Below are 25904 nucleotides of genomic sequence, written 5' to 3'. Positions count from 1 at the left end.
TTATTTTCATTGCCCAAAATGTGCCTCCTGAACTGCTTGCTAATGAGCTAAATTGTAATAGAATTTCTCAATAACATGTTCCGGCATTTCAACCTTAATGAGACTGCATTCATCAATGATTTTTCTTCTCAGCTCATTTAAATCTGTGAATTTCGTGACATATACCCTACGTTTTATGTGGCTCCGTGGAAAATAGTCAACGGGCGTCAAATCTGGTGATCGAGGGGGGCAATCTATTTTTATCTCCACGTCCTGTCCGAACTACATAATAAGCAAGCTAATTACTAGATAGATTAGAGGAAAAGAAGATATGCCATTATCGCCCTTATTAATGCCATTTAGAACTATCTTTCTAGATGATCAGATTTGCGGCATCTGCACATTTTGAGCACTTAATCCAGTACGAACAAGTTTGTTTGGTTTTCTTCATACCTGCAATCGCTACTGGAGCACTAGAATTAGCCGTAGAACATTTTACACGAAATGTGTTGAGATTGCGGGAATGAATCAGAAAATGTCTTACGAACTTTGACGTTCTACAAGAAAAAACATAAGTTTAACTCACTGCTACTTCGTTGTGTGTCTATGAATACCGCAGAATGGTAAAATTTATAAACTCCTTCAATTTTTATATAAAATGTTTGTTAATAAATTATATATTTTTTCAGATATTTCAGTGCCTCCAGACTTTTCGTATCCAATGTATATTCATGACACAACATCTTGCCTGATTCAGTCGACGCGGGGACAAATTATTTGTATTTAAGAATGCAGATTTTGAATACGACTTGATATACGAATTCAATCTACAACTTACTTTCTTACTATATTGAGAATTTGTTTCTTTATCTGCTTTATTATAATGTTTCTTTAATAATTCAGATTTTGGTTCATTCTGAAAAACCGATATTTTTCCACCAATGTACCACATTCTTCATGTTAGAGCATGGAACAATTCCATATAGCTCTTTTTACACTGAGGATGTCGGATGTAAACGTAGGTTTCCCTGTAAAGGTATGAGTTGGATTCTGATAAACTCTGATCAAACCGTATTAGTCAAATAACACATACCAAACCTTATTTTTTTGCATACAGTACCTCAATGTCGATAGTACTTTCCCATCCTTAATACCTACTACGTTGAGGATTTAAATTTTTTAAAAATCAGATACCATATTCTTTCACTAATCAAAATTCTGATTGATTATGGCAAAATCAAATTTTTAAACGAATAAATTACATTCTTCCTCCTTCATCAGAAAATTATTTTGAGTTATAAATCTTGACTTTTCAACGCAAAATGATTTTTTAGTATAACATATTACGATCTTTTTTTAGTGGTAAGTTAAACGAACCCTTAGTAACGAGTGAATGTTGTTTTCAGCCATTTGTAACTGAGAAGACTGTGCAATTTCATCGCTCAAACAACCCCTACTTGTGTTTGAGGCGTTATTGGCAAACAAAATAAAAGAAAAATGAACAATACGCCTCAAACATATGGAATATATTTATATTACGATGTATTCAACGATTGATGTTGATGCATCGCGCATAAACAAATCTTATTTTTTCAAATTTCCCATTTCCTTTCCTATAATACTTTCGTCATTCTGCAGCAAATAATAATTACATATGGCTCACGTGAACCTGAGGATAGATCGATTTTTTATGCAGCGTATTACAACATAATATACTTCTTTTGAGGGATGAGATTACTTTCCCAAATATTCAATATCCCTTCCTTCAATGTACCATACATACTCTCCATCCAGTCTTTACCACTTAGAGGTTTTTTTTAATATTACACAAGAAGATGTGATCCTTGATTGATCGAGATCCCGATTCATTCTTTTCTAACAAAATATTTTTCATATCTATTTCATCAATGGAACACATTCTTCATTATACAGCAAATAATTCTGCATGTTCCATACTCAACTGGAAATTCGTTTTTATATTCTATTACGACATGTTTCCGGAGTAGTGCTTACTTTTCCATAACTTCTGCCTGTTATTTAAATCTCTCGTTCTACAGCAGACAATTTCATAAAGTTTGTATCACATTGACGAATTTTTACTTCACTTATCATGCCGTGATATATTCCATGATTGATTCAGAAAACCTTGTTTTTCCATATTGTTCATATTTCTTCCGTTCATCCATTCTCCGTGCTACGGTAATTCTATTATAGTTCGTAACATGTTGAATACTCAAATATACTTTGGTAACATGTGTTCCTTGAATAATAGATATTCTGATAATAAATTGTTCACACGTTCTCTTTTATTATTTAACTAGAAGTCCCCTAGGGAAACTTATTATATAGTTTTTAGGGCAAACAGATGGTGTAATTTCCATTATTTCTGCTTGCAGGTGTTTATCCAGTTCAACTAATATAAACTAACTCGAACCAAGCCAATCACTAAATATCCTCTATTGCACAAAACTACTCAAAAACCGAATTTTTCCAGATTTTCCTCGCTTTTCTTCGACCACCTCCTATGTTTTCTTTGGTGCTTCCCAGGGAAGGTGAGTTTTTAATCTAGATCCAGAGTTTATCATCATTATTGACTTTCTTCACATTTACCCTTCATATATTAGGCAAAGCACCTTAGTCGTTTTCCTTACGTGAAAACTCTTTGTTTCAGAGAAGACCACCCCTTTGCAACCCCTCCGCCAGCATGAACAACAGCGACATCTACTTTCCCATGGACTGGCAAAACCTGAGCTTCGAAAACCTGACCTTCAACGTCACCAACCCCGAAAACGAGGCCTGGGAAAAATGGACAGAACTTATCCAGGACCGGGCAGTGGTTGTGTCTTTGTTACTCCTGTTTTCAGTGTGCACAGTGTTCGGAAACACTCTAGTGATAATGGCGGTAGTGCGAGAAAGATACCTGCACACTCCTACGAATTATTTCATAACATCACTAGCAGTGGCCGATTGCCTGGTGGGGCTGGTAGTGATGCCCTTTAGTGCGCTCTATGAGGTGCTCGGACATACCTGGTTCTTCGGGCCGGATTGGTGCGATATATGGAGGTCTCTAGATGTACTTTTTTCCACTGCTTCCATTTTGAATTTGTGCGTTATTAGCCTTGATAGATACTGGGCTATTACGGACCCTATAGCATACCCAATGAGAATGACCAGGTTGAGGTCAGTAGTGTTGATAGCTGCAGTTTGGGTGTGTTCCAGCGCAATTTCATTTCCGGCTATAGTTTGGTGGAGGGCTGTGAGAACTGGGCCTATTCCACAGTACAAATGCCCGTTCACCGAGCATTTGGGCTATCTGATATTCTCCTCTACAATTTCCTTCTATCTACCTTTATTTGTTATGGTTTTCACTTATTATAGAATATACAGGGCCGCGGTAGCTCAGACGAAAAGCCTTAGATTGGGCACCAAGCAAATACTGATTGGAGCAGGGGAGTTGGAGCTAACTTTGAGAATTCATAGAGGGGGTACTTGCAAAACGCCGCAGAATGAGAATAGGAATTTGTATAGTACTGCCGAGGATGAACCCCTCACTGCTTTGGCCAATAATGGTTTCAATAGGATCCCTTCTACTCGCTTGGGTACTCACAGTAAGAACTTTTCACTGAGTAGAAAGTTGGCTAAGTTCGCGAAAGAAAAGAAAGCTGCCAAGACTTTAGGCATCGTAATGGGAGTGTTTACAGTGTGTTGGTTGCCCTTCTTCGTGGTAAACTTGCTCTCTGGATTCTGCCTGCAATGCATCTGGCATGAGAAGATCGTTCTAGCTGTGGTAACCTGGCTGGGCTGGATCAATTCCAGCATGAATCCTGTGATCTATGCCTGTTGGAGCAGGGATTTCCGACGGTAAGATTACGTGGGGATAAGAGCACACTTGATTACTGCTTTTCAAATAATTTTCTCAATAAAACGGGAAAAGGGACCATAATTCGCTTTACGTTGTCCCCGAGAGTAAACAAAATATAAAAATCCCATTTCACACGGCACGTAATAAGCTTTAGAACATCAAATATTCCATAAGTTTTCGCGCCGTTTTCAATCCAGGGAAAATTTTATGCCTCGATTTTCCGCTGTTTTGTAATTCTGCTCCCTTTCTATATTATCGAATAAAATTTCAATTTTAGGCGCCACGGCGTACATAAAGGCGTAATAAGAGATCATACATGTTTGACGATATTAAAATGTTTTGTAGAGAGCTCCGAACCATACAATAGTATATTATATGGTATAGATTAAAAATCCAGTCATGTTGGAATTGGGGAATTGGAATTTAGATTTTGTAGGACTTTTCCAGATTGGAATGAATAAACCCCAAATAGGGGCCATCCCCCGAATCCTGCCTCGACAAGTTGATGTAAACGTGGTTGTGAAGTCTCCTTTAGTTTTTGAGATTGAGTAGACGAATGTTTTGTAAATTCCCCGAGTACTTGTGGGAAGTTTCCAGAATAAGTATGGCATAAAGTCAGTTGATTGGAGTGAGAAACTGGGATAATAATTGTGGTCATTCATTAAGTTACATGATTCTTCTGTAGTCAAACCATAGGTCCTTTGCCTTCTTTCTGCATCTTTCTTGTACATAAATCTATGTAATTCCTTTTCTTTGCCGTGATTTTTGTTAGAATTGTCATTCATCTAATTTCCTAATACTGAAAGAGACATGCATTTCTGATAACCCTTCAACATCTTATTCCGTGTTTACAAATTTTACTTAGTGGTTTCGCAATCTATTCACTGTGACTTAACGCCCTGTATGGATTAATTAACTTGAATTAACTGGAACCGAAATTTCTATACAAAAATTGTTTTCAGATATTTAATTACAATTTGAAAAGTAATTAATAATACACATGGCGTGCTACACATTAAAATAACTAGAAAAATCTACAGTGTTACATTACCTAGGATTACGCCCTTCTGTCGTCCTAAATTTCAGTGTATTCTCAAAATCACAGGAACTTCGGTTCTCTTAAAACCATTTTCAAGACATTTCAAGCGGTTATTTTCCACATGGCAAAGGTGCCTACCATTCATGTGTCGAGTATGTGCAACTTCGTATAAGTATACTCAAAAGTATATAAAGGGAATGTAGAGAAGGTACGAATATACATATACAGGGTGTTCCCTAATGCATGTGGAGATCTCAAGGAAGTGATATTTTAACGAAAACTAGATATAGGTCAACAGGATCTACGGGAGTATTCCGTTTTCCTGAGGACCTGCCCTTGTAGAGATATTTTAAAGCGTTTTCTTCGACTTTTTTTTACATTAGAAAAGGCGGAAATGCGCAACCCCCTTCAGTTTTTTATTACGACGAAAATGATTTATTTTAAATATTGTATTTAAAATCAGTATTTGTTTAAAATGGTTTTACTGCATGCATAGTAATTGGTCAAAATAATAAAATACTTTCACGGTATCAGAATAAATCGGAAATTTATTAAAAATTTATTTATTTTTATTGGATAAATTAAACAAAATTCTGTAAAACATTCCCACATAAGTGACTTTACTCTGCAAGGTTAATTGATATATTTTTTTCGAATTTGTAAAAATATTTAAAATGCCAGTTTCATCCCCCCCTTTCGGAGGAGAATAGCTAAGAAAATGGACATTTTCGTGCATATGTTCAGACGTACGAAATGCTTATACCTCTAAAAAATAATGGGACTATTTTCTGCCAAAATATCACCTTCTAAAGTTCTTTGCATATATTAGACAACACCTCTTATCCACCTTCTCCTGGCAGCAATTGCAATTTTTGCAGAAATCGCATGTGAACAATGAATACGCGGTTCCTCGTATCCAGAAGATGTACTGAAATGTATATACTATGCATGGTCTACTACTCCAACGGATGAGATACTCAGTTAAGATTCTTAACTACAACTTTAGGATTAACTATTTAATTCCGATTCGATATCTGATTAGGCGGGTGGTTAAAGAATTTAATTTCAATCTAACAAGTACAATCAATTTGTTTGTTTAATTTGAAACGAATCGTGCTTTCTCTCTCAGGTCTAAAAATAAAACAGACCTCTGGAAGTTTCTAGAGCATTACTAATATCCGGGAATTACTAACAGCCTCTCTAAAATTATGAAGAACTCGGGTTGATTATTCTAGCTTATAAAAATCAGGTTTTAGGCCCACATACGCTGAATAATCAATGCTGAAATCGCTCTAAATGATATATAAAGTTCCGCACTTAATTCGATTCTAAGTGCCTAGCACAAACTTCCGGCTGTAAATTCCACAAAAAGTACCCAAAATAGCGTTAAATTTGCGGCCAATTATAATGATTTAGCTACGCCGGTAACTGGTAAATACCCATAGGGAAAACCTATAAAAGAACCATATTCTCTAAATTGGCTTTAACAAAACAATCAAACCTAATGGAGCAAACTAATTTTTATTGTATGATACTTTTGGTAGAATAATAATAATCTATTCTACTATTTCAAATTTATAGCCAGAAGTTTTATTAGAGAGACAGTGGATGGCGCCCGTTTGGCTTTGGAATTTGGAAGGGCGAAAAAAATTTGGAACCCTGCCCGAATTGAGAACTCGACCTTTATAATGTAATCGTTTATTAATCTGTTGTATTTTAGTTGCGAATTATACTATTATGCATATAATTTGGCTCTACATGAAAACTCCATTAATCTACTGCGAGATGCTTAAATAGCTATAATAAATCAAATATCAATTTTTCAAAGGCCTTCGCCAATCGAGTTTTGTGCTCGCCTTTCCTGACGCAAAATAACACTTTATCGAATATAATTTTAGCTGAGCAGAGAATGATTTAATTATACTAATCTTTGGTAAAATCAGGGCTTTGTGCATCCTGTCGTAACAACCTGAGATTGAGCCCTGTTTGCAGAAGCCAAGACCGCTCATTCAGGGGGACTTATTTACACGACAGATGTTCCAGTTAGGTAAATACGTGTGCTTAACACTCCAATCAGGAATGTTTCTTACCCTGTACGTTGTGTCAAAAGCTTAATTAACAACCGCAAATTTAGAATTGCAAATATTCCACGTTCCGCGAATTTGGAACTGGAAGAGGGCAGGAAACTGATTGCGTACTCTTGTATGTTAAACACGGCCATTTATTATAGGGATGCAACTCCTGTTGAAGTAAATAATGCAACTTATTTAGCTGCTGACGTTTCCACCCCCCATTTGTAGTGCTAGGTATTAACTGGGTTAATAATGGATGAAATTTCTCTATGCCTTCTGCATATGGCATGAGTTCTAATCTATTAGTCATTGCTTCAGCTCGCCAATTCACCCTTCACGCGGTCACATTGTCTAGCGTCCTGGACAGCTTTTTTGGTACGTGTATCCTGCATCTACATGCATTTATATACTGAAGTAGATTTGCGCTCCTTCAGTCTGGATTTGCGTTACAGGCTTCTCAATTCCTTTGTGCAGCTAGCGAGGGTGAATTGCAAATATCAATGTTATCTAAGACAAAAATTTGCTTCGACAAAGAGCGGTATAAAACTACGGGGTTTTCGTCACGCTCTTGAGTCATTTACACTCAAAATAGACACAATTAATGATTCCTGTCTCTTAGCGCACGCCGGCCGCTAAGCCTAAAAGCTCCCGCAGAAATTCGTATTTACTAAATGATCCACTGCCAAACGATAGTTAGTTTCCCGTATAGTATAAATGCAAGTTGATTCCTCGTTGAGCTCCCAGTTTCTTCAATTCATTTAGCGAATCTCATTTTCAATGGTTAGAAACCTATTACATGACCACTACTGTTGTGTGAGGCGTTATGGCCGAAAAATCGTGCAAGCGTTTGCAAATGTCGGGCCCTCCAGAGGAAAACTGAAAGATTTTCTAGAGGATGGGCCATATCACCAGCTGCCTGAATGGTTTGGTTACAAATTTAAATCGTGACTTGATGAGTGTATGGCATAGACCGGAGTCGCGGGACATCTCAAACTGCTATTTGATTTTTATCCATTTACTTTTATCCATGGAAATTTTCATAAGAATGTGCTTATTGGGGTCCGAGTTTATCACGCTTCCGGCACTGCATGTGCAATCGCGTTAACTCAATTATTAGTATTAATGACTTTTCCGAGCTTTGTCCACAAAATCTTATTTACCTTAATTGGCCGTAAAGTTTTTCACATTGCGTTAAACCCCTGAATGTTCCAAATATTTACGTGACTTTTCAATAAATTAAATAAAGTTCCCGTAATAAGGGAATACAACAAGCTTTGTGGTTAAACCCAATATAGTTAAATCCGCATACAACCAATTTGTGGCGCTCGCGTTGGAGATTTCGTCGATCTTCTTAGCACAACTAGTTAGTTCTCAAAGGGATAATAGGACAAAGTAAAAGGGACAGACATTAAAAGGGCTTCCGAAGTCCACAATGCCGGGTTGCGGGGTTTCCTTCGAGTTTACGAAAGACAAAACGTCCTATTTGGCCCAATTTGTCCGGCAAGAAGCGACGCACTTCGTATTACTTAAAAGCTAACTCCTCGTATTACGTTTATATACAGACCCGGCTTCGACGGAAAGCTCTGCTGGGTTAAATTGCCTTCTTGAATAGTATTTAAGAGAAAAATTGCTCCGAGTTTCGGGGAGCTTTCGGAAATCCTCATCGTCGCTTCTATTTTAGTCAGTTTTCCACTGTGATTGCTTTCATTGATCTATGGGCTCCGAGAGGGAAGAACGTCGGATGCCTTTCTTTAGAATCAAATTGAAGTTCTAGTCTTTCCAGGCTGAAAATCCTTAAGGAAAATCGAAGGTGTAATAGTAGGTCTAATTTGAACCCATCTTTTATTTGTTCAAGGTAGTTTTATCGGGAGCACACCTGGAAATCATCAGATTCAGGCTCAGTTTCAAATCAAAATTTTAAAATAAGGTGTTTGTCTCTCGAACACAACCCCTTGGCCAAGCAAAATAAATAATCACAAATCTGGGCTGTTCGCTTTACAATGGGTTTACTTCGAAATCAGCAAACTATACCACAAAAACATTTGAAAACCCAGACCAAATTGGGACAGACACCGACCTGAACTTGGCAATATACGGGGTGATTCAAAGTTCAGTATGAAGAGTTTAAGAACGCAATTTTGAGGTTAAAATAAGACTTTCTTTCTTCTAAGTGTTGGTCCGCGACTGCTTAGGTTTCGATATATAGGGTGTTAAAGTATTGTCGTTATCAAAATTCATAGCTGGATATGGCCGCGAGGTTTGACGCTCATAAGCGTTTTCTCTTAAATTTATTGAAATCTAAAATTCTTAAGAACGATGCGGGTAAAAAACAGATTATTACAAAAATAACGAAATTAACAAAAAATAGCCAATTTATTGTAACTTGGCAATAATGTGATCGAAACAAGTTTAAAATTTTGAAAACGAGACGAAACGTGCTAACTTTCGGCTAAACCAAATTGTAAAAAAAAAACGACAGAAAACCCGTAGAATTGTCAAACTACGTCGTCATAGTTTACAATAAATTTTGATGATGACAATATTTTATCAACCTGTATATCGAAAATTGAGCATGTGCGAACCCATGTATATAGGAAAAAAGTTTTATTTTCACCTCGAAAATACGCTTCTAAATACTTTGCACTGAATTTTGAATCACCCTGTATTTGCAAACAAGGCTACACTATCAACAATACCAAAGGCGGAGTAACGGCATTACATAAACCAAAAGTAAAGGTAAGGAAAGCGAATCACCCTTTCCCGGATAATCCCCTGAACGACTGCCTTCGTTTTACTATCCCTTACCTAGACGGTGAATCTATGTTTTCTTAGTATATGTACATACCCACTCACTCCCGGTGCTAAGCGAAGTTTTTGAATACATGATAAAAAGCAGACTTCAAGAGTTCATCGGAAAACGCGTTCCAATACAGGGTGTAACATATCATCGTGGAGATGTTTTAGAAGGCGATAATACTCTATAAAATAATTAAAAAATCCTAATAGACCCATGGTGCAAAACGCACTATTTTTTATACATACGGTGGGCAAGTTTCACATTTTTTTCTTATATTTTGCGGTCTCTTGCGTATGCCTTCAGCTAAATTTTCGAAATTCGATACACCAACTTTCTTCAAGACTCTCTGCAATAAGATTTGAAAATCGTGGGTCGCCATATGCAGAAAATTGCGTTTTTTTGGTCACGTACTATTCGATGCTTCGTATCTTCTTCTAAAACACTTTATATAAATAACAAATTTAAATTTATTTTCCAATTTCGTTGCGTTTTGGCCTCTTACAGTACTTTCATATCTTTCACTGTTTTCGTAGAATTTGCGAAAATATATATCGATGCAAGCAAAGAATGCAAATGAAGTAAGGAAAAACATCCTCCTTATCAATTATATAAAACGATTCATAACAAGTAATCTAATTTCTGAAAATAAAAATAAGTCTAAACGAAAACAAAATTATAAAAACTTTTGAATTTATCTTCGCAAAACATAAAAAAATGTGAATCTTTGCCACCCTGTATATCGAAAATGGTACGTTTTTGTCGAACCGCATGCATAGAACCTGTCTAGGTGGTACCAGATCAGCAAGTCTATTTATAAACATTAACAAGGTCTTAGATAGCATCTAGCACAGTGGTCCTCAGTTTAAATTATACGAACGACACATACCAAAATATCTACTTTACATCATAAAAAATGTATTGGAAAACAGACAACTAGAAGCGAAAGAAGTGCGAAGTGATGCCGCTCTCTTTACTTTTTTTCCTGAAGAAGGACTCCCTTAGGGACCACCGCTTTCACCCCTCTTTTATATTCTATGCTGTCATGATACGAGGGGTATTATTTTTAAAATTACATTTAGTTGGTTGTAAATAGTCAATTGCCATAGTTACGCAGGTTTCGATCAGTACCATTCATGCTCTGTCTGATCATATCAAGGGAATAAACCAAATAATTGCAGCATTGTACTGTAAAACTCTTAAATGTCTAAAAAGAACCATACAAAACAAAAAAAGAGGCAAGTGATCCTCATGAGTAGTCGTACTTCATGACGATGCATGCCCGATGGAGCAGTGCAGACCAAAGATGAGTAGTGTTTGACCATCCACCGTACAGCCCCGAGATGATACCAAGTGACTTTCACTTCTTGGCGAGGATAAATATGTAATTAGGGAAACAATGATTCAACACAAACGAAGAATTGAAATGGGGAGGCGTAAAATTGGCTTAATTAATAGGCGGGAACTTGGTATGCTCAGAGCAAAGAAAATCTTGTTATCCGTTATAAGTTTAGTAAGGTTCTCGGTGGCTACGTCGAAAAGCAGTTGAGATACATAACTTATTTTTAGGTATAATAGCACGTACTTTACTGGCCCTCTTTTTTTTGTTGGTTTGCCAGAATTGAAAAAAGAAATAGCCCTAATATACAGGGTGAATCTTAAATAGGGGTCTTCCTTTTTAGACAAACACCGACCTCAAAAAAACTAAGCACAAATATTACTTAACATTTTTTCGAGATCTCGAAAACAAGTGAAATGTGAGCGTATAAAAGCTCGAATAACTAACAAAATCTTTATTATTCGCTTCAGGGCTGACTACGAAAAGCGTTCGAAATTGTCGCAATTGACTTCATTTACCTAAATTGTCGCTCGCCTTACGCACGACTCTGTACATGCTGTTAGAAGAGATCTTTTTCATCGAATTATTTCTGCAACGTCTTCTATCCGTCTACGCATCTCTGCCACTGTCTAAATTTCAGTTGTGAACCAAACGTCTCATATAAATCCACAGATAAAAATCACATGGATTTAGGTCTGGCGATCTCGCCATCTTATTAGTCCATTACGATCTATCGACCTGCTAGAAAATTTATAACTTAAAATTTCGTACTTCTTTTTAGTATTCTTCATGCTCGTATGATTCGGTAGTTTTTGAGATTTTGGGGAAATATTACGTAAAGATTTTGCTCATTTTTTTCGTGTTTATGTAGTGTTGTGTACCTAAAATTCAACTTGCATCCACCTTGTATATGTATATGGCTCAAACGACAAAAAATATATAGATAAAACATCGCTGACGGTACTACACTTATTGCGAGCGTCCACACGACTGAGGGAGGGGTAAAAAATTAATGAACAATACTCAATGGAGGGTAGCATCACATACCACCAAAACCAATCGCTATTGTAAAATCGCCAAATTAAAGCAAAATCCCGGACATTATCGTAATAGCAAACGGACAGAAGACGACACAAAACACTTAGAACTAACAATCGACAATAAATTAATATTCATTAAACGCGCTCAAATTTCAGTACTATTCAAATGTCGAGTTTTTGAACCGGTTATTGTTCTCTCTAATACGTAGGAGTCTCTCAAAATACCAAATTGGCCAAAATGGTCAGCACATTCAAATTAACAGCCGCATAAACATGTATCAAAATAGCTACATAAATCCAGTCGGAGTGGAAAGTTATTAATGCTCAAATATATTTCCTACCCCTAAATGGTAAGCAATCTGACAGATGATTACTTACCACTAACGACCCAATAAAGATTCCTCGTAAATTCCGCAATAAATTTTTTATTGCCCAACATGGAGTCTCTTTGATAGGGCAGAGTTAGTCCCTCATTTGAACTCTAATAATAGTGTTTCATACACGATTTAATTCATATATTTTTCCAATTAATTCGATTTTTAAAATTGTATTTTTATCGAAATTCGAACTAAAACTCATTGAAAGTGATTTTAATTGCTTATTTGAGTTCTGCGTAACTGTCTAACAAAACGCAAAAGTGAAATGCAAAGAAAAGAATATACAACGCATGAAGCATTATTTTCTTTAAAAATCAATGTTTATCTAATAACTTTTAAACGTTTTTCTTATTATGACGAGATATACACACTAATACTCTTATATCACCGAGCGATTCTGAGGGGGATACGCACCAAGATGAAGTGTGCTATTAACCGTTTTTTAAATTGGGTTAGCTGAAGTGTGGAGGGTAAAATCCACATTATAAGGGTCTGAGATTCTAAGCATTCCCATCGATATCTCTATTGACGTTTCGTTTGGTCTAGGCCTAATTTCCTTTGTGCAAAACCAACTGAGGGTGTTAATTTTTAAATGGAAACGCTGTAAATGCCTCACATAAAATCACCGAGTAATCGGAAATTTTAAAGTTGATCCATATTCGTGCGCACTCAATGCTACCTCGACCCAAAAAAATATGTATTCGGAAAATTCCAGTGGTTTGTGGAAAGCGCGAGATTTTGGATTATACAAAAATGAGTAAAAAACGAAAAACCAGTTTTCGAAATCAGTGATCATTTACCATGAATTTGATATTCAAAAATGCTCCTGTAATTATTTAAAAACAACAGGTATGATAGAACAAACGCTAAAAGAATTTATATTAAACTAGAAAAATCATAGGACAGGAATTTTAAAAGGACTCATCAAGTGAAAGTTCTGATGATCATTATCTTAGCGTTTTTTATGTTCATGACTCCTAAAAAAATAATTACAAAAATCATGTCCTGCAAAGCACCTGTTAAGGACGTAACTAAACGGAATTTCAATATTACGGGGGTAAGTCGAGACTATTACAAACTTTGAGTCATATCGGGTTAGTTCTGGGGGTTGGTCCTAAAAAGATACTTAGGGTCTCCCGTGTCAGTCGAAAAATTTCAAAAAACTTTTTGGCAAACGTCGGTACAGAAGGAAACAAATTGCCATCCAGATGAGAAAATCGTTTAAACATTTTCCTGCGATTTCTATTAAGAATAGAAAAAAATTTGGGTCACCGAGTTAATTAAACCTTTTTCAATTCGGGCTGTAATAAATTTCAGAAAATTATGTTCTGGTTTCTAATGCATTTGGAGACAGTCTGGGAAAACCGAAACTTCCAAAAATGTTCCAGTAACAAACTTCTATTACTTCCAATTAGGTATAGATTGGAAGAAATTTTGGATTGCTGCAAGATAGTGAAAACTCCCAGCAATTGATCTCCACATAAAATATAAGTGGCGTCACTCTTGACTAGTAAAAACGTCTAAACACTCCCAGCAAAATTTAGATTAGGCACTCAGGGTCACTTCCAGTCATGTGTTCAGTTAGTCAAAAATTTGGATTATCCGCAGAAAATTGGATTCCGGATTGAAGTTGTTTGGTGGTTTCACACAATATCTAATTGGGCGGAAAATACGCCGAAAAAATTAATCTCTGTCGTTACTACCTTTAATTTTTTGTTCCTGATAGAGATATTCTCGTTTAGTGTTCGCGATATAATTGTTCCATAAAAACCAGTTTTCCTGGCATTTCTGGAGTGCACGTGATTAATGGCCTAAAAGTAAAGAAGCTAGATGAACCAGGAAGACATAAAATTCCTTAAGTTTAATTACTGCAGGAAATAATGTACTGTCGGCTATCTTTTATCGAAATATCAATAAAGGAGGGACCATTTCCTGTAATTAAGAAAAATGTAGCTTAATCCGCAATTCTATACGCGGTTCATTTGTCTCTTTCGTCTCTTTCCGTTTCGTAGAGTTATTAATTATTTTCTCTAAGAGCTCACCACCTGAACAATGAAATCAACTCCGATTAAGTGTATCTGTCGCAAAGTTTTGTTAGTTCGAGTGCTACTTTTCCCAACATGTAATTTATAAGTCTGGAAGGTTCAGGTGGCATTGTACCTTTTGTTATTTACCCCTCAAAAGTAGTTACATTTTTAATGCAACTAGGCTAACTTACATAATGAGTAGAACTTTCACGGAGTTGTACCATTAACAGCAAGTCGAAAACTCTATGTAGCCAGAAGAATGAGACGCCCTTTTATTGAGAACGAACTTGAGAAGAGTTAAACACCCCCAAGTTACCTCGAGAGGGGTTGGGGCCACATATTATCGATGTATCCAAAAAATCCCATAAAATTCCTCGAAAAAAGACAAAGTAAAAAAGTTCCTATTCAGTCCATAATATGAACCGTTGCAAGATTATTCCCAGCGTGTTCAATCAGCGGCAAAATTGCTCATTTAACTGTCGATAAACGGAAAAAGGGTCAATAAGCAAATATCCATTAATCCAGTTGCCGACCCCTATAAAAATAGTAAAAAAGCTTTCCCTAATCCTTATGAATAAAACGAGGGATTTCTTTTTAGTCCTGCTCTAGCAGGATAAATGTTAATTTCGGATTTTCTGGTCTGGACCGAACCATCAGCGGAAACTATTGTTGAGGATTCCCACAAGTCCTCTGTTTTTCTCGTATTTGAAACTGTACCTTGCAGGCATTAGGGAGGGAAATTGTGCACCCGTTTAAGGTTCGATATGAAACGACATAAAAAAAGGAAACAAAATTATTCCGAAGGGCTCTTGGAGACTGAAGGCAATAAGCTAGTTCCTTCTTAACCTCGCCGTTTTCTTATGCATATTACTACACCCTTCAAAATTGTATATTGGAAAGTTTTGTTGATGTTTCGGTCAAATCTAATTTGAGAGACGAAAGGATCGCAGGCTATGCTGATTTGATATACTTAAGGCTTCCAAAGTTTTTATACGGGGCTCTCAGGAAAGAGTTTGAGATAAGTCGAAAGTTTGTTGTTAAAACAAAGACGACCGTACTTTAAGGCGCATTTTATCATAATAAACGTAATTAATGTTTTCAAACTTTTCCTGTTACACTCCCTTTCTTTTAAATATACGTCTAAATTTCATTTTCATAACACCTTAGATTAATACTAATTTGGAAGCTGTCTCTGTGGTAAATTCATTATAAGCTACCAACAAGAAATATTTAATATATTTTTACTCGTCTCAGGAAGTCTCCCTTTATGAAGCTGGACGTGAATTTAATAAATCAATTTAGTCTGGGGATCTCAATGCTCTATCCCAACTAACTAGATTATCCCCTTAGTCTCGCTTGATCAATGAAAATCGTTCAAAACTATCTGGCTCGTAACCTCGAATGGACTTTAAGGTTACAGATATGGCCTAATATCCTAATTATTTATGTATCCATTTGCCCCCGAAGTGCTAACGCCAAAACATCGTTTTTGCTACTTCAGGAACTAGCTAAACTCGATGGAGTCGAGGGCGAGGTAATTTAGTACACAAGTCCGAAGTTTCGACAAGCTCTTGATACCAGGGATTTAATCATAATTTATGAATATTTCGTCCTGATAAAACATGGATTGCGCCTTAAGAGTCATTGCGATTTAAGGTGCAGATAACTTTCGGCAGTTAAATAACGTTTCCGACTTTATCTCTTTTAGCAGGAACTGCTGAAAGTTTCCCCTCGAGGGGTGTTGGGGCGTAGGTGGGCGCCTAATTAAAATGAAAACTTATTCAGTTATTCAAAGTTGTTCAAAACTATGGCTTGTTAAAACTCGCAGTTCTTATCAGATGGTTTAATATTTGACACTGTTCACTAACTGGGTATTTTGGACCTTTGCAAGTATTAACAAGATGCCAATATTCGAACTGGGAGGAAGGGAAAGTGAGATTAAGTAAAGACATTAAAACCGCCAGAGCATAGCTCGACGGGGAAATCCCTTCAGAGAGAATTTGATGTGATAAAATCAGGCAAAGTGACAATTTTCACATTTCAAGGCAAATTATCATACCGCATCTCTGCAAGTGAGGGAGAACATGATGATGAAGAGTCATACTTAGAAACGCGAATCGCTTATCCACCTTCATCTAATGGGTCAAAAATTCAATCGAGATCACGGACAATGGTAAATTACCTCAAAGAAACTAAAGCATCGTCCACTCGCTATTCAGATATCAAGAAAATGCGTTCTATTTCGGCCTTAATCTCCGCAATTCTATTTCCTTATATCGATTGATTAGGATCCTATATTAACCAGAATGTCCTAATTGAGATCATGAAGCCTTAAAAATGCATTTTTGACTATATTTCTTAACGGTACTTTCAAATGTGGATTTAAATAGTCAGCGACACTTCCGGTTGCTTCGGAAATTTTGAAAAACGTTTCAAAAGTCATCATGCCCTGTATTTTCGGTTAAGCCTACTAACTTCAATCCTACATTGACCCTGGATTGTCATAAGGCTTTAAAGCATTGGATAGACGGTCTGAGGAACTCTCAATAATTTTCAACACATTCAAAATTGAAAAAGTTATTTTCAATGATATCTTAACGATGGATTATCCTGCCGTAGTTCTGAATGGTATTAACATGGAATATTCCATTTAAAAATAGAGTTTACATTGTCGCTGCTTCAGGGAGTTGTCCCAGTTGTGTAATCATTGTGATATAATCATCCAGCAAACTGGAGTTAGATTGAGTTCAAGTCGAGAACTTTGAATTTAGGTTATTTGCGTTTAACCTTATCTTAATCGAGTCAGTTTGATTTATACGTTTTCCATACCGACCCATTCGAGATTGTTAGAAATATCATTTTGAAAAATTTTCACTTTTAAACACTTTTCCCATATCATTTTTCCCACACATACAGGGTGATTCACAAACACACCAATAAACTTTCAGCGGATGTAGAGCTCATAAAAACATATATTTAGATCGAATGAAGTTAGGTCCGAAATTGCTTCGTTTTCAAAAACACAGAGGGCATAATTTCATTTTTTTTGTAAAATTTTTGAATATTTCAAAAACGGCTTGGCATAACAACATGAAATTAGGGATGCGCTATGTAGGTAGAAATGTGCTGCCTACTTCAAAATATGCAGATTTAGTCCGCCACGGCGTGTCCCTAATTTCATGTCCTCATCTCAAGCTGTTTTGAAACATTAAAAAAAAAAAAAAGAAATTATACATTCTGTATTTTGAAAACAAAGCAACTTCGGATCTAATTTTATCTACTCTAAATATTTGTTTTTATGACCTCTACATCCTCTAAAAGTTTGTCGGTGTGTTTACGAAGTACCTTGGTACAATAAATTGTTACAGCGCAAGCTTACAGAGCTTTTCAGTGCAATTTCTCTTCTGGCTCCTGAGATATGGACGCCCAAACTTGTAAAATTTCTGCCTCCTTTGGATACTTTAATTTTGTAGGAAAGGTTTTTTCCCTAGGTCGGTTGATTTGAATCTTATATACCTTGGAAACCTCCATCCAGAAGCTGGAGTACTGAAAACGCAGTATCGGAAATGAGTATCAAAGTAATTTCGTAGCTAAGTCAATAAAAGAGCCTCATGTAAACGATGCGTATCAAAATATGTCTAAATATTGACAGACAAAGAAAGCGCAAAAACATCAAAAAACTTTACCTCCCCTAAGTTCAGCTCAATTTGAGCGTGCAAGTTCTTACACGCACACGTGTTGTAAACAAATTTACCGCACGCGCATTAATGTCACACTCACAGAAAAACTTTTGACACTCACACATATGTATTTGCGTGTGGCAAAACTTTTTACCGCACGTGTGCGGTAAAGTCCTGCTTTCGACTCGCAAATGCATCAAGTAAAACCACTTTACGGCGCGCTCGTAGGAAAACCATAAAAAGCAAATGAATTACCGAGAAAATTTTAAAATCAAATGTTGCAGATATAACCCAGCTCCAGCTACCATCAGCAATACTCCCTGAGCTACTCGGAAATCATCATCAGCGAATCCCCGGAACAAGAGCGCCTGATTCAGCATAATTTATGCCTGGAAAAATATATAATATCTGGAACAGAGTTTTGCCCAAATTAGATAGCAGGCAATGAATGTTGAAATTGGATACGCTATTCGCATTTTAGAGCACTTCATCCGAGGAAAAGCGCCTCGGGGTACAAAGAATACTACAAGTGTAATATTCCGTACTATTTACGAGCTAATAGCTGCATCTCAAATGAAATATGTACTTCATACATATTTCGTAACAGTGAGGTGTCTACATTAGTCTCAAGTTATATCAGGACAAACAGGGCATGTAGTTTATATGACATATTGCCAGTTTTGTTGTGAGTAATTGCTCGAGGTTTGTCCAGAAATTTACCTGCGTATATCATTGAGATATTGATGAATCTTCCAATCTATCAAAGAGCGGATGATCTCATTCTTCGCCGATTTCAAGCGCCCGTATGCGATGATATCACATTCCTGTTTAACATAATGTTATAAATTTCATGACAATGCAACTAATCTGACATCGGTGATAAATTAAATTTGAAACTTATCTCCAACTAAGACATTCAAAGAGGATTTATTAGATGAATTATTTTTCACGTCAGCGATTCTTGTGTTCTCATCCCCAAATCTTGGCGATTAACCGCTGATCAATTTATTATTACATCGTAATTTGGGGAGCTCTGACTGTTACAGATTTGAGGAATTAAATTCGTTAATCACCAGTTTGATTTTCGGAATTTAACCAACTCATTTATGATTGTTTTTCCGTCTGATTCTCAGTTTTGTTTTATTAAATGTCAGTTAGTGAGAGATCAATGCTTCTTCAAGCTGAGCTAACATAAAATATTTTATTACAGAAATACGAAAATATGCCAGTTTTCAGTGATGAATTACTGAAGGTTTTGATTCGATTCTTGGGAAACTCGAAATTGCGTGTGTTGAAAACATTCAATCTCGAGAAGAGGCACATTTGGGGTAATTCTCACCCTCATAAAATGTTAAATTTTGCCTTATTCCAGGTATTGCATTTTTTTTCTAAAATAATTTTCGTATTTCGAATATAATGAGTAACCTGGAAGGGATTACTTGAAGTCCTGAATTTTCACCGAATCATCTTGAAAACAAAAAAAAAACGTTTCGTTCATTATTGCAAAGCGTGGACCTCCCCAAACGCTCTAATAATGCCAAATTCTTGGTCTTGTTTGTACGTGTTTTTAGCTTTCTTGTCGTAGTTCCTAGTTCGGAAGATACATTCACACACAAAGTGAAAATATGTCCTTAAACTTTGCAACTTGATAGAACACCACGGATTTTTTTTTTTAAGAGATTTCGGTATTTCTTTAAAAACTCCATCTTCGGTAAATTCAAAATCAAACTGTTCTCCGATGAGCTTGAAATCCATGCTGGAAGATTTGGTATGAATCGCTAAAGCTTTACTGTGATTCTCCGAATACTTCTGCAGTGTTCTTAGAACTTTTTAAGTTTCCTCACCAGATTTCGTCAATCTCTGAGAGTCTGGCGTGAAGTTATCTTTTTCACAAAGATATTTGAAATTCCCTTTCGATGGATCGTGATTTAGTATTGTGGCACGTCCGAGATATGTACTGTTCTGGTAGATTATCCAAATATACAGGGCCTTTCTTAATGGAGGTTAAAAAATGAAATGGGTGAATCATGAGCTTATTTTAAGACAAAAGTTTCATATAAAGGCACGTTTTAAATTGCTTCCATTTCGATTTCCGGGAGTTACATTAAATTTTTTTCCGGTTGTTTGTAAAGATAATTAACTCGAAATTGATAGTAATACTCATTTTAACATTACGGACAAACTGAAATAACATTTATTTAAAACACTAAATACGCAGTTACTTTTTTCGTGGTCACTCTCAATATTTAAATTAGAGCTTTTTTGTAACATTTTAACATTTTATCCATTAACTTCACTTAGTCCCCTATGTCTTTTATTAACTTTTTGCCTTTTCAGTTTTTTATTAGGAACAATAGTTTAAGAGATATTTGCAAAAATTAAAACAACTAATTTTGATTATAATCAAAGTAATTGCCGAAAACATCCTTCTCCTGCCGAAATACATACAAAATTCTGCCCTTCTTCTCATGAACTGCCGAACTCTATGATAAGTTCCAAGGGTATTTCTAATAGTTAGATAAGCATTTACAATTTTTCAACACTTCACTACCTTGTCATTTTATCGTATTCTTAGGTCAATCAGGGCGAACGTGATTAGACATTTTTACGAATGTCACTCAAACTATTATTCCTAATTAAAAATCTGAAGAGGCTAAAAAGTCAATAAAAGACGTATAGGATTAAATGAAATTAATGAATAAAATCCAAAAATGTCATAAAAAAAGTTCTGATGTAAAATATTAAGAGCGACCACAAAAAAGGTAACTACCTGTAGAGTATTTCAAACAATTGTTATTTCAGTTTGTTCGTAATGCTAAAATAATTGTTACTATCAATATTGAGTTAATTATCTTTACAAACAAGAGAGAAATAACGAAAATTGAAAAAAAAATGAAACCTCGACACTCTATAAATCAAACTGGAAGTAATTTACGATGCGCCTTTACATGAAGTTTTTATCTAGAAATAAGCCCATGGTTCACCCATTTCACTTTTTACCACCCATTAAGAGACACCCTGTAAAAATGTTTGAACCCTTCAAACCCACCGGCCTTTCCACGAGGTTGACTAACGTTTCTCCATTGCTTACTTGAAGATTTTTGAGCAATTCTAGATTTTCAATTTTGTGTCATTTTCAGCCACCGCCAAAAATGTATTTTAGAGCAATAAATGCAAAATATCAAGTGTTACGTTATTACCTCCATATTTCTTTAGGAAACGGGAAACTTGACCAGTTGGAAAGTCTAACTTTAAAAACTTTTTAAAAAGTGATAAATTAACATATGATTCACTGGCTGCACAGAAAATATTGAGACACGGAGAGGTAAGCCAGTTTGTAAAATTCCTCAGATACTCGTACATAATTATTCACTTGTAATAATAATTATAAACTCACCTACTCTTGCGCCACTGCTGCTGAAACTTTCATGCTAAATCACTTCAAACTTACTCAATATGTATGTCCTTCCTCTCGGGAGTGTGCCTACATTCTTAATGAAGGTATACTATGCACATAACGCCTTTTGTGCAATATCCGAGGTGTGTGTGTTCCTCTTAGTTCAAATTTTTTTATTTCCAGAGCTTTCTTGAGGATCCTCTGCGTCTGCTGCCCTAGATCGGTCAGGCGAAAATACCAACCTGCTTTTAGAAGTAAACCTAGTCAGGTGAGAGAATCAGCCATTTATTCTCTTTTCAGCATATCACGCAGGGCATAATTCATTTAGAAAGCCCTGCTCTCTCAGCATTCTTCCAACGAAAGCATGCGGAATTATTAGAGCTATTGTGCTTCGAAAACGGGCCATATCCACTATAGCTTCATGACATGACTATCTCGTATCCTAAACCGTCTTTTCAGTATTATGTGTAATAAAATTTCAATTTTGTACTAGGTCGATGAAGGTTTCGGCGAAGTTATGTACAACTTTCTAAGCATTTTCAAAGTCCATGCTCGGGTTTAAAAAGGCCCTACATATGAAAGGTTTGCAATTTTAAATACTTTTATACTTTTCGTCTGAGGAACTCCCATATCTTTCCCAGCATGGCCACAAATCCGTTTTTTGCACTTTATTGCTTGGTAAGCACCAGCCCCAAATTGATTTCTTTTTTATAACAAGTTCCAATAAAATTCCGAGTTTTATATTTATGTCCCTGAATGTGATATGTAGCTTTTATTCCCGTATTTAGCTGTGATTCATAATTGTTTTTATCTCCGGCCAACCTCAGTAGTATTAGCGAAAACTTTCTTTCAGCATTCACGAATTCATCTTCAAGAGGAACATAATGAAATCTCCCAATGGCAGGCATCGAAACTTCAATTGCAACATCTAACCATAGCTTTTTTCGCAGCATTTCAACACTCACGCTCAAGTCCTTGAAGCCACTCCGAGCACCTGCACATATTCTTCAGTGGGCCAACAGGAACTCCACCCTTTATGACTTCACACCAAGCACCATCAATCAGCTTTGGCCATCGCGCACCCTGCAGGTACCACCCCCGGGAGTCCTCCTCAAAGGGTGGTGCACTCTTGTGCACCCTCCCCGAATTCGATACGGTTCAAATGACTTTATAAGTTTGTGAGATATTTAAGATAGTAAGTGTTTTAGCTATGACGTAAGAAAGTTTCAGAGTCAATTACTGTAAAAATTTTGTAAATTTTTTGGATGTCTTTATGTTTGCTGTCTTGAGTGCTGGAGAGGAATTGCTGCTGATTGGTCAGAGTTAAAAGTCACTGGGTTTAGAGAAATGGCAGATATGTGCTCAGAGGTAGGAAACAATTTCATATACGTTTTTGAGAGAATCAAAAAAATGTGCAGAAAAATGCAATCCCTTTCAATGATTTTCCAGACATTATTTGTATACAGGGTGTCTCCTGTTAGTAGGCCAATTCACTAATTGGAGATTCCTTATGAGAAAATAATTAGACTTTCCTTATGGAATTTTTTCTTTGGCGCTTTATACTCACTACACGGGGTGTTAAAATTAGTACGAAACATTACTTTTGTGCATAACGTGACTCTTTCTTAGCACAATGTAATGAAATTTTGCAGTGATGTAGTTTAATTATGCGCATATTTTCTATGAGTTGGCTAAACAAATTTGAAGAAGCAATGGGATAAATAGAGAGTCATTTTCCTCCGAACTTTTTTTTTGCGCACGCCAATGGTGCATTTGCTTATATATTTAATTTAGTCGTTTCTTTATCTGGATTTCTTCATTCTTATAAAATTTTACTTTGCAGCTTACTTTATAAAATATTTCAGCTTATTGCTCCCAATATGTGACTTCCATTTTTTTATTAATTTCAAATTGAAAATGAAAACATTAACAAGTGCCACGTATACCAATTACTGAAAGGGCAATCGTGTGTATTTTGAAACTACGTTCTCGACATAAAAAAAATGGAAGCCACTTGTTCAGCAATAAATTAAAATATTTCCCAAAATAAGCTGTGAATCAAATTTTTTTTAAGAATGAAAAAATACAGATAAAGAAAGAACTAAATTGAATAACCTAACCAATACAACATTGGCGTACGCAAAAAATCGTTGGGAGAAAAACGTGTACGCGATCCCTAATTTCTCCATTGCTTCTTCGATTTTTTACAGAAATCATAGGAAATGGTCCCCTATACATCACTACAAAATTTCATTAAAATATGTTAGTAAACAGCCAAGTTATTAAGAAATGCAGTTTTCTTTATTAACTTCAACACCCGGTGTAATGAGTATAAAACGACAAAGAAAAAAGTGCCATAACGAAAGTCTAATTGTTATCGCATAAGAGATCTCCATTAGCGGATTAGCCTACTAATACGAGTCTCCCTGTATATTGTGTTGCATTGGACTTGTAAGTACGCTTTCAATAGGTTAATTCACTCCACCTAATAGGGTTCTCTGTTTGTGACATGTGTGTGGTTTGGAATCTCGATAGATTATTGGCTAACTAAATTGGTAGAATTGCGCTGTTTCAGTTGGTCAATTTTCCGTGTTTCAATTAAGGCCATAATAATTAGGATTGGTTAATTAAGCTCGCCCGATGTGATTTCCTGTTTACGTACCACTCAAGCAGTGTAATCTAAGATTGAAAACTCACAGTTACAACTAGTTGAAGTAGGGATACAATCAGGAAAACCTCTGGTTATAAATGCGGACCTAAACTTCTTATCTGTGTACACATTCAACGCCAGATATGTTTTGAGACTTCCAATATATCATAAAATGTAGACGTAACAAAACTTTCCCGAAGGCCACCACAGATACAATTGTTGAAGCAAACACTTAGAGAAGCTGATATCGTCTCAAATTGTATCTCCTCTAATTGTGTCCGGCTGTAAAGGGCTGGGCAATTACGTTTAAGTTCAGTATTTTTCAGCTCTTTAAAATTCCTGTTTAAATATTACAAAATTCAGAGTCCTAACGAAGATATTCTTCGCCCTAATTGGAGAAAAGACGTCGTTAATTCCTTAAGAACTAGACATATTAAATATTGTTGATGTCGGACGAAAAGGGGCTTTTGAAAGGTGAAATAATAATTCCAGGTCCGTATATAAAATAAAAATTAGTTTTGTCTAATTCGTCCAATAAACGCCAAAACGACACTTTTTAAATATTTTCATAGTATTGTCTCAAAAAAAGCAAATTTGCACAAATTCTGTAATTTTCAGCCCCAGTATACAGGGCGTTCCCTAATTCATGGCAAAAAAATATATTCATATTCCTTGGCCAAATGCCAGGTCAGCTTCTTGTATAAATAGGAAGTGTTAAGGCTTCCGTTTCTCAAATATTTCAATTTCAAATGTATTTCGAACTTTTTTCCATTGTTCCCAAAATGTATGAGACTTTTATCCCAAATTTTGAAGACCGTGTAGGTTCCCTTGTAGAATCCTCGATATTGCCAAATAATAGTAAATATCTACAGGGTGAAATTTTTAAATGTATTGTATTTGTACATGTACTCTCGATATTTCATTTGCAGTTCTGGCTCCACACAATGTTCTGAATTTTCTAGTTATATGGATAATTCATTTCATAAAAACGGAAAGAAATTAATTATCTTCATCTATGAATTTGGGAACAGTTCATCCTCCTTCCACATTACATGCATTTCAACTGCTCTGTTTTATAGAGCGATTTGGGGCGCGAGTTTTCAAAATTTAACAACTGGAAGAACTCTGCTAAGTTCCAGTCTTTTCTTCGATTATTTGCGCCTGCATTTTTCATGTTTCATATTTAACCAACGGTAGAGTTTCTTTTAATAAACCACCTAGTTGCTTGGAAAAAAACAACTTCTAAAACGTAAAACTCAAATACTACCTATTTCTCCGTGGGTGGTATCTTTGGTGTCATTCTCCTCATCTAATATACGTACTTTTCATTAGTATATAACTACCTAATATTATGTACAAATACTCGTTTCATAGATTAATGTGATATAGAGAACTTGTATGCACCCGCAGCTATGTGCTTGAGACTACTAAGTTAAGAATAGAAATCTAAATAGAAATAAATACCTACAATCTATTAAATATTTCTGAAATCATTTTTTAGACAAATCATTTAAGAGTAATGTAAATATGTGTACCAAAGAGTATTTTACTAATAAAACAGATTATTTAGTATTTTTTGCCGCAAAGTCTACTTCTCTCCATATATTAAGCAATAAAATGTGGTCTTTTGGCAAGATTTTTGGCCGAG

General features: G+C 35.9%; 1 protein-coding gene across 3 annotated transcripts in view; it reads left to right on the top strand.

Moving 5' to 3' along the window:
- Positions 1 to 25828, top strand: part of LOC136344102 (dopamine receptor 2-like) — a 53578-nt gene extending 27750 nt beyond the window's left edge. Inside the window, exons 2-5 of one of the 3 annotated variants that reach the window (XM_066291228.1) lie at positions 2651 to 3840; positions 21790 to 21874; positions 22100 to 22188; positions 22557 to 25828. In XM_066291228.1, coding sequence (XP_066147325.1) covers positions 2684 to 3840; positions 21790 to 21874; positions 22100 to 22168 — 1311 coding nt within the window. In that variant the 5' untranslated portion in view covers positions 2651 to 2683 and the 3' untranslated portion in view covers positions 22169 to 22188; positions 22557 to 25828. Of the gene's footprint in view, positions 1 to 2473; positions 2532 to 2650; positions 3841 to 21789; positions 21875 to 22099; positions 22189 to 22556 lie in introns of all 3 variants that reach the window. The other 2 variants (XM_066291227.1, XM_066291226.1) reach the window with 2 other exon arrangements.
- The last annotated feature ends 76 nt before the right edge of the window (positions 25829 to 25904 follow it).

The sequence above is a fragment of the Euwallacea fornicatus genome, chromosome 16, assembly GCF_040115645.1.
Source record: "Euwallacea fornicatus isolate EFF26 chromosome 16, ASM4011564v1, whole genome shotgun sequence".
Classification (NCBI taxonomy): Eukaryota; Metazoa; Arthropoda; class Insecta; order Coleoptera; family Curculionidae; genus Euwallacea; species Euwallacea fornicatus.
The sequence above is the reverse complement of the archived record's forward strand: the minus strand, read 5'-3'. Positions and strand labels throughout refer to the sequence as shown.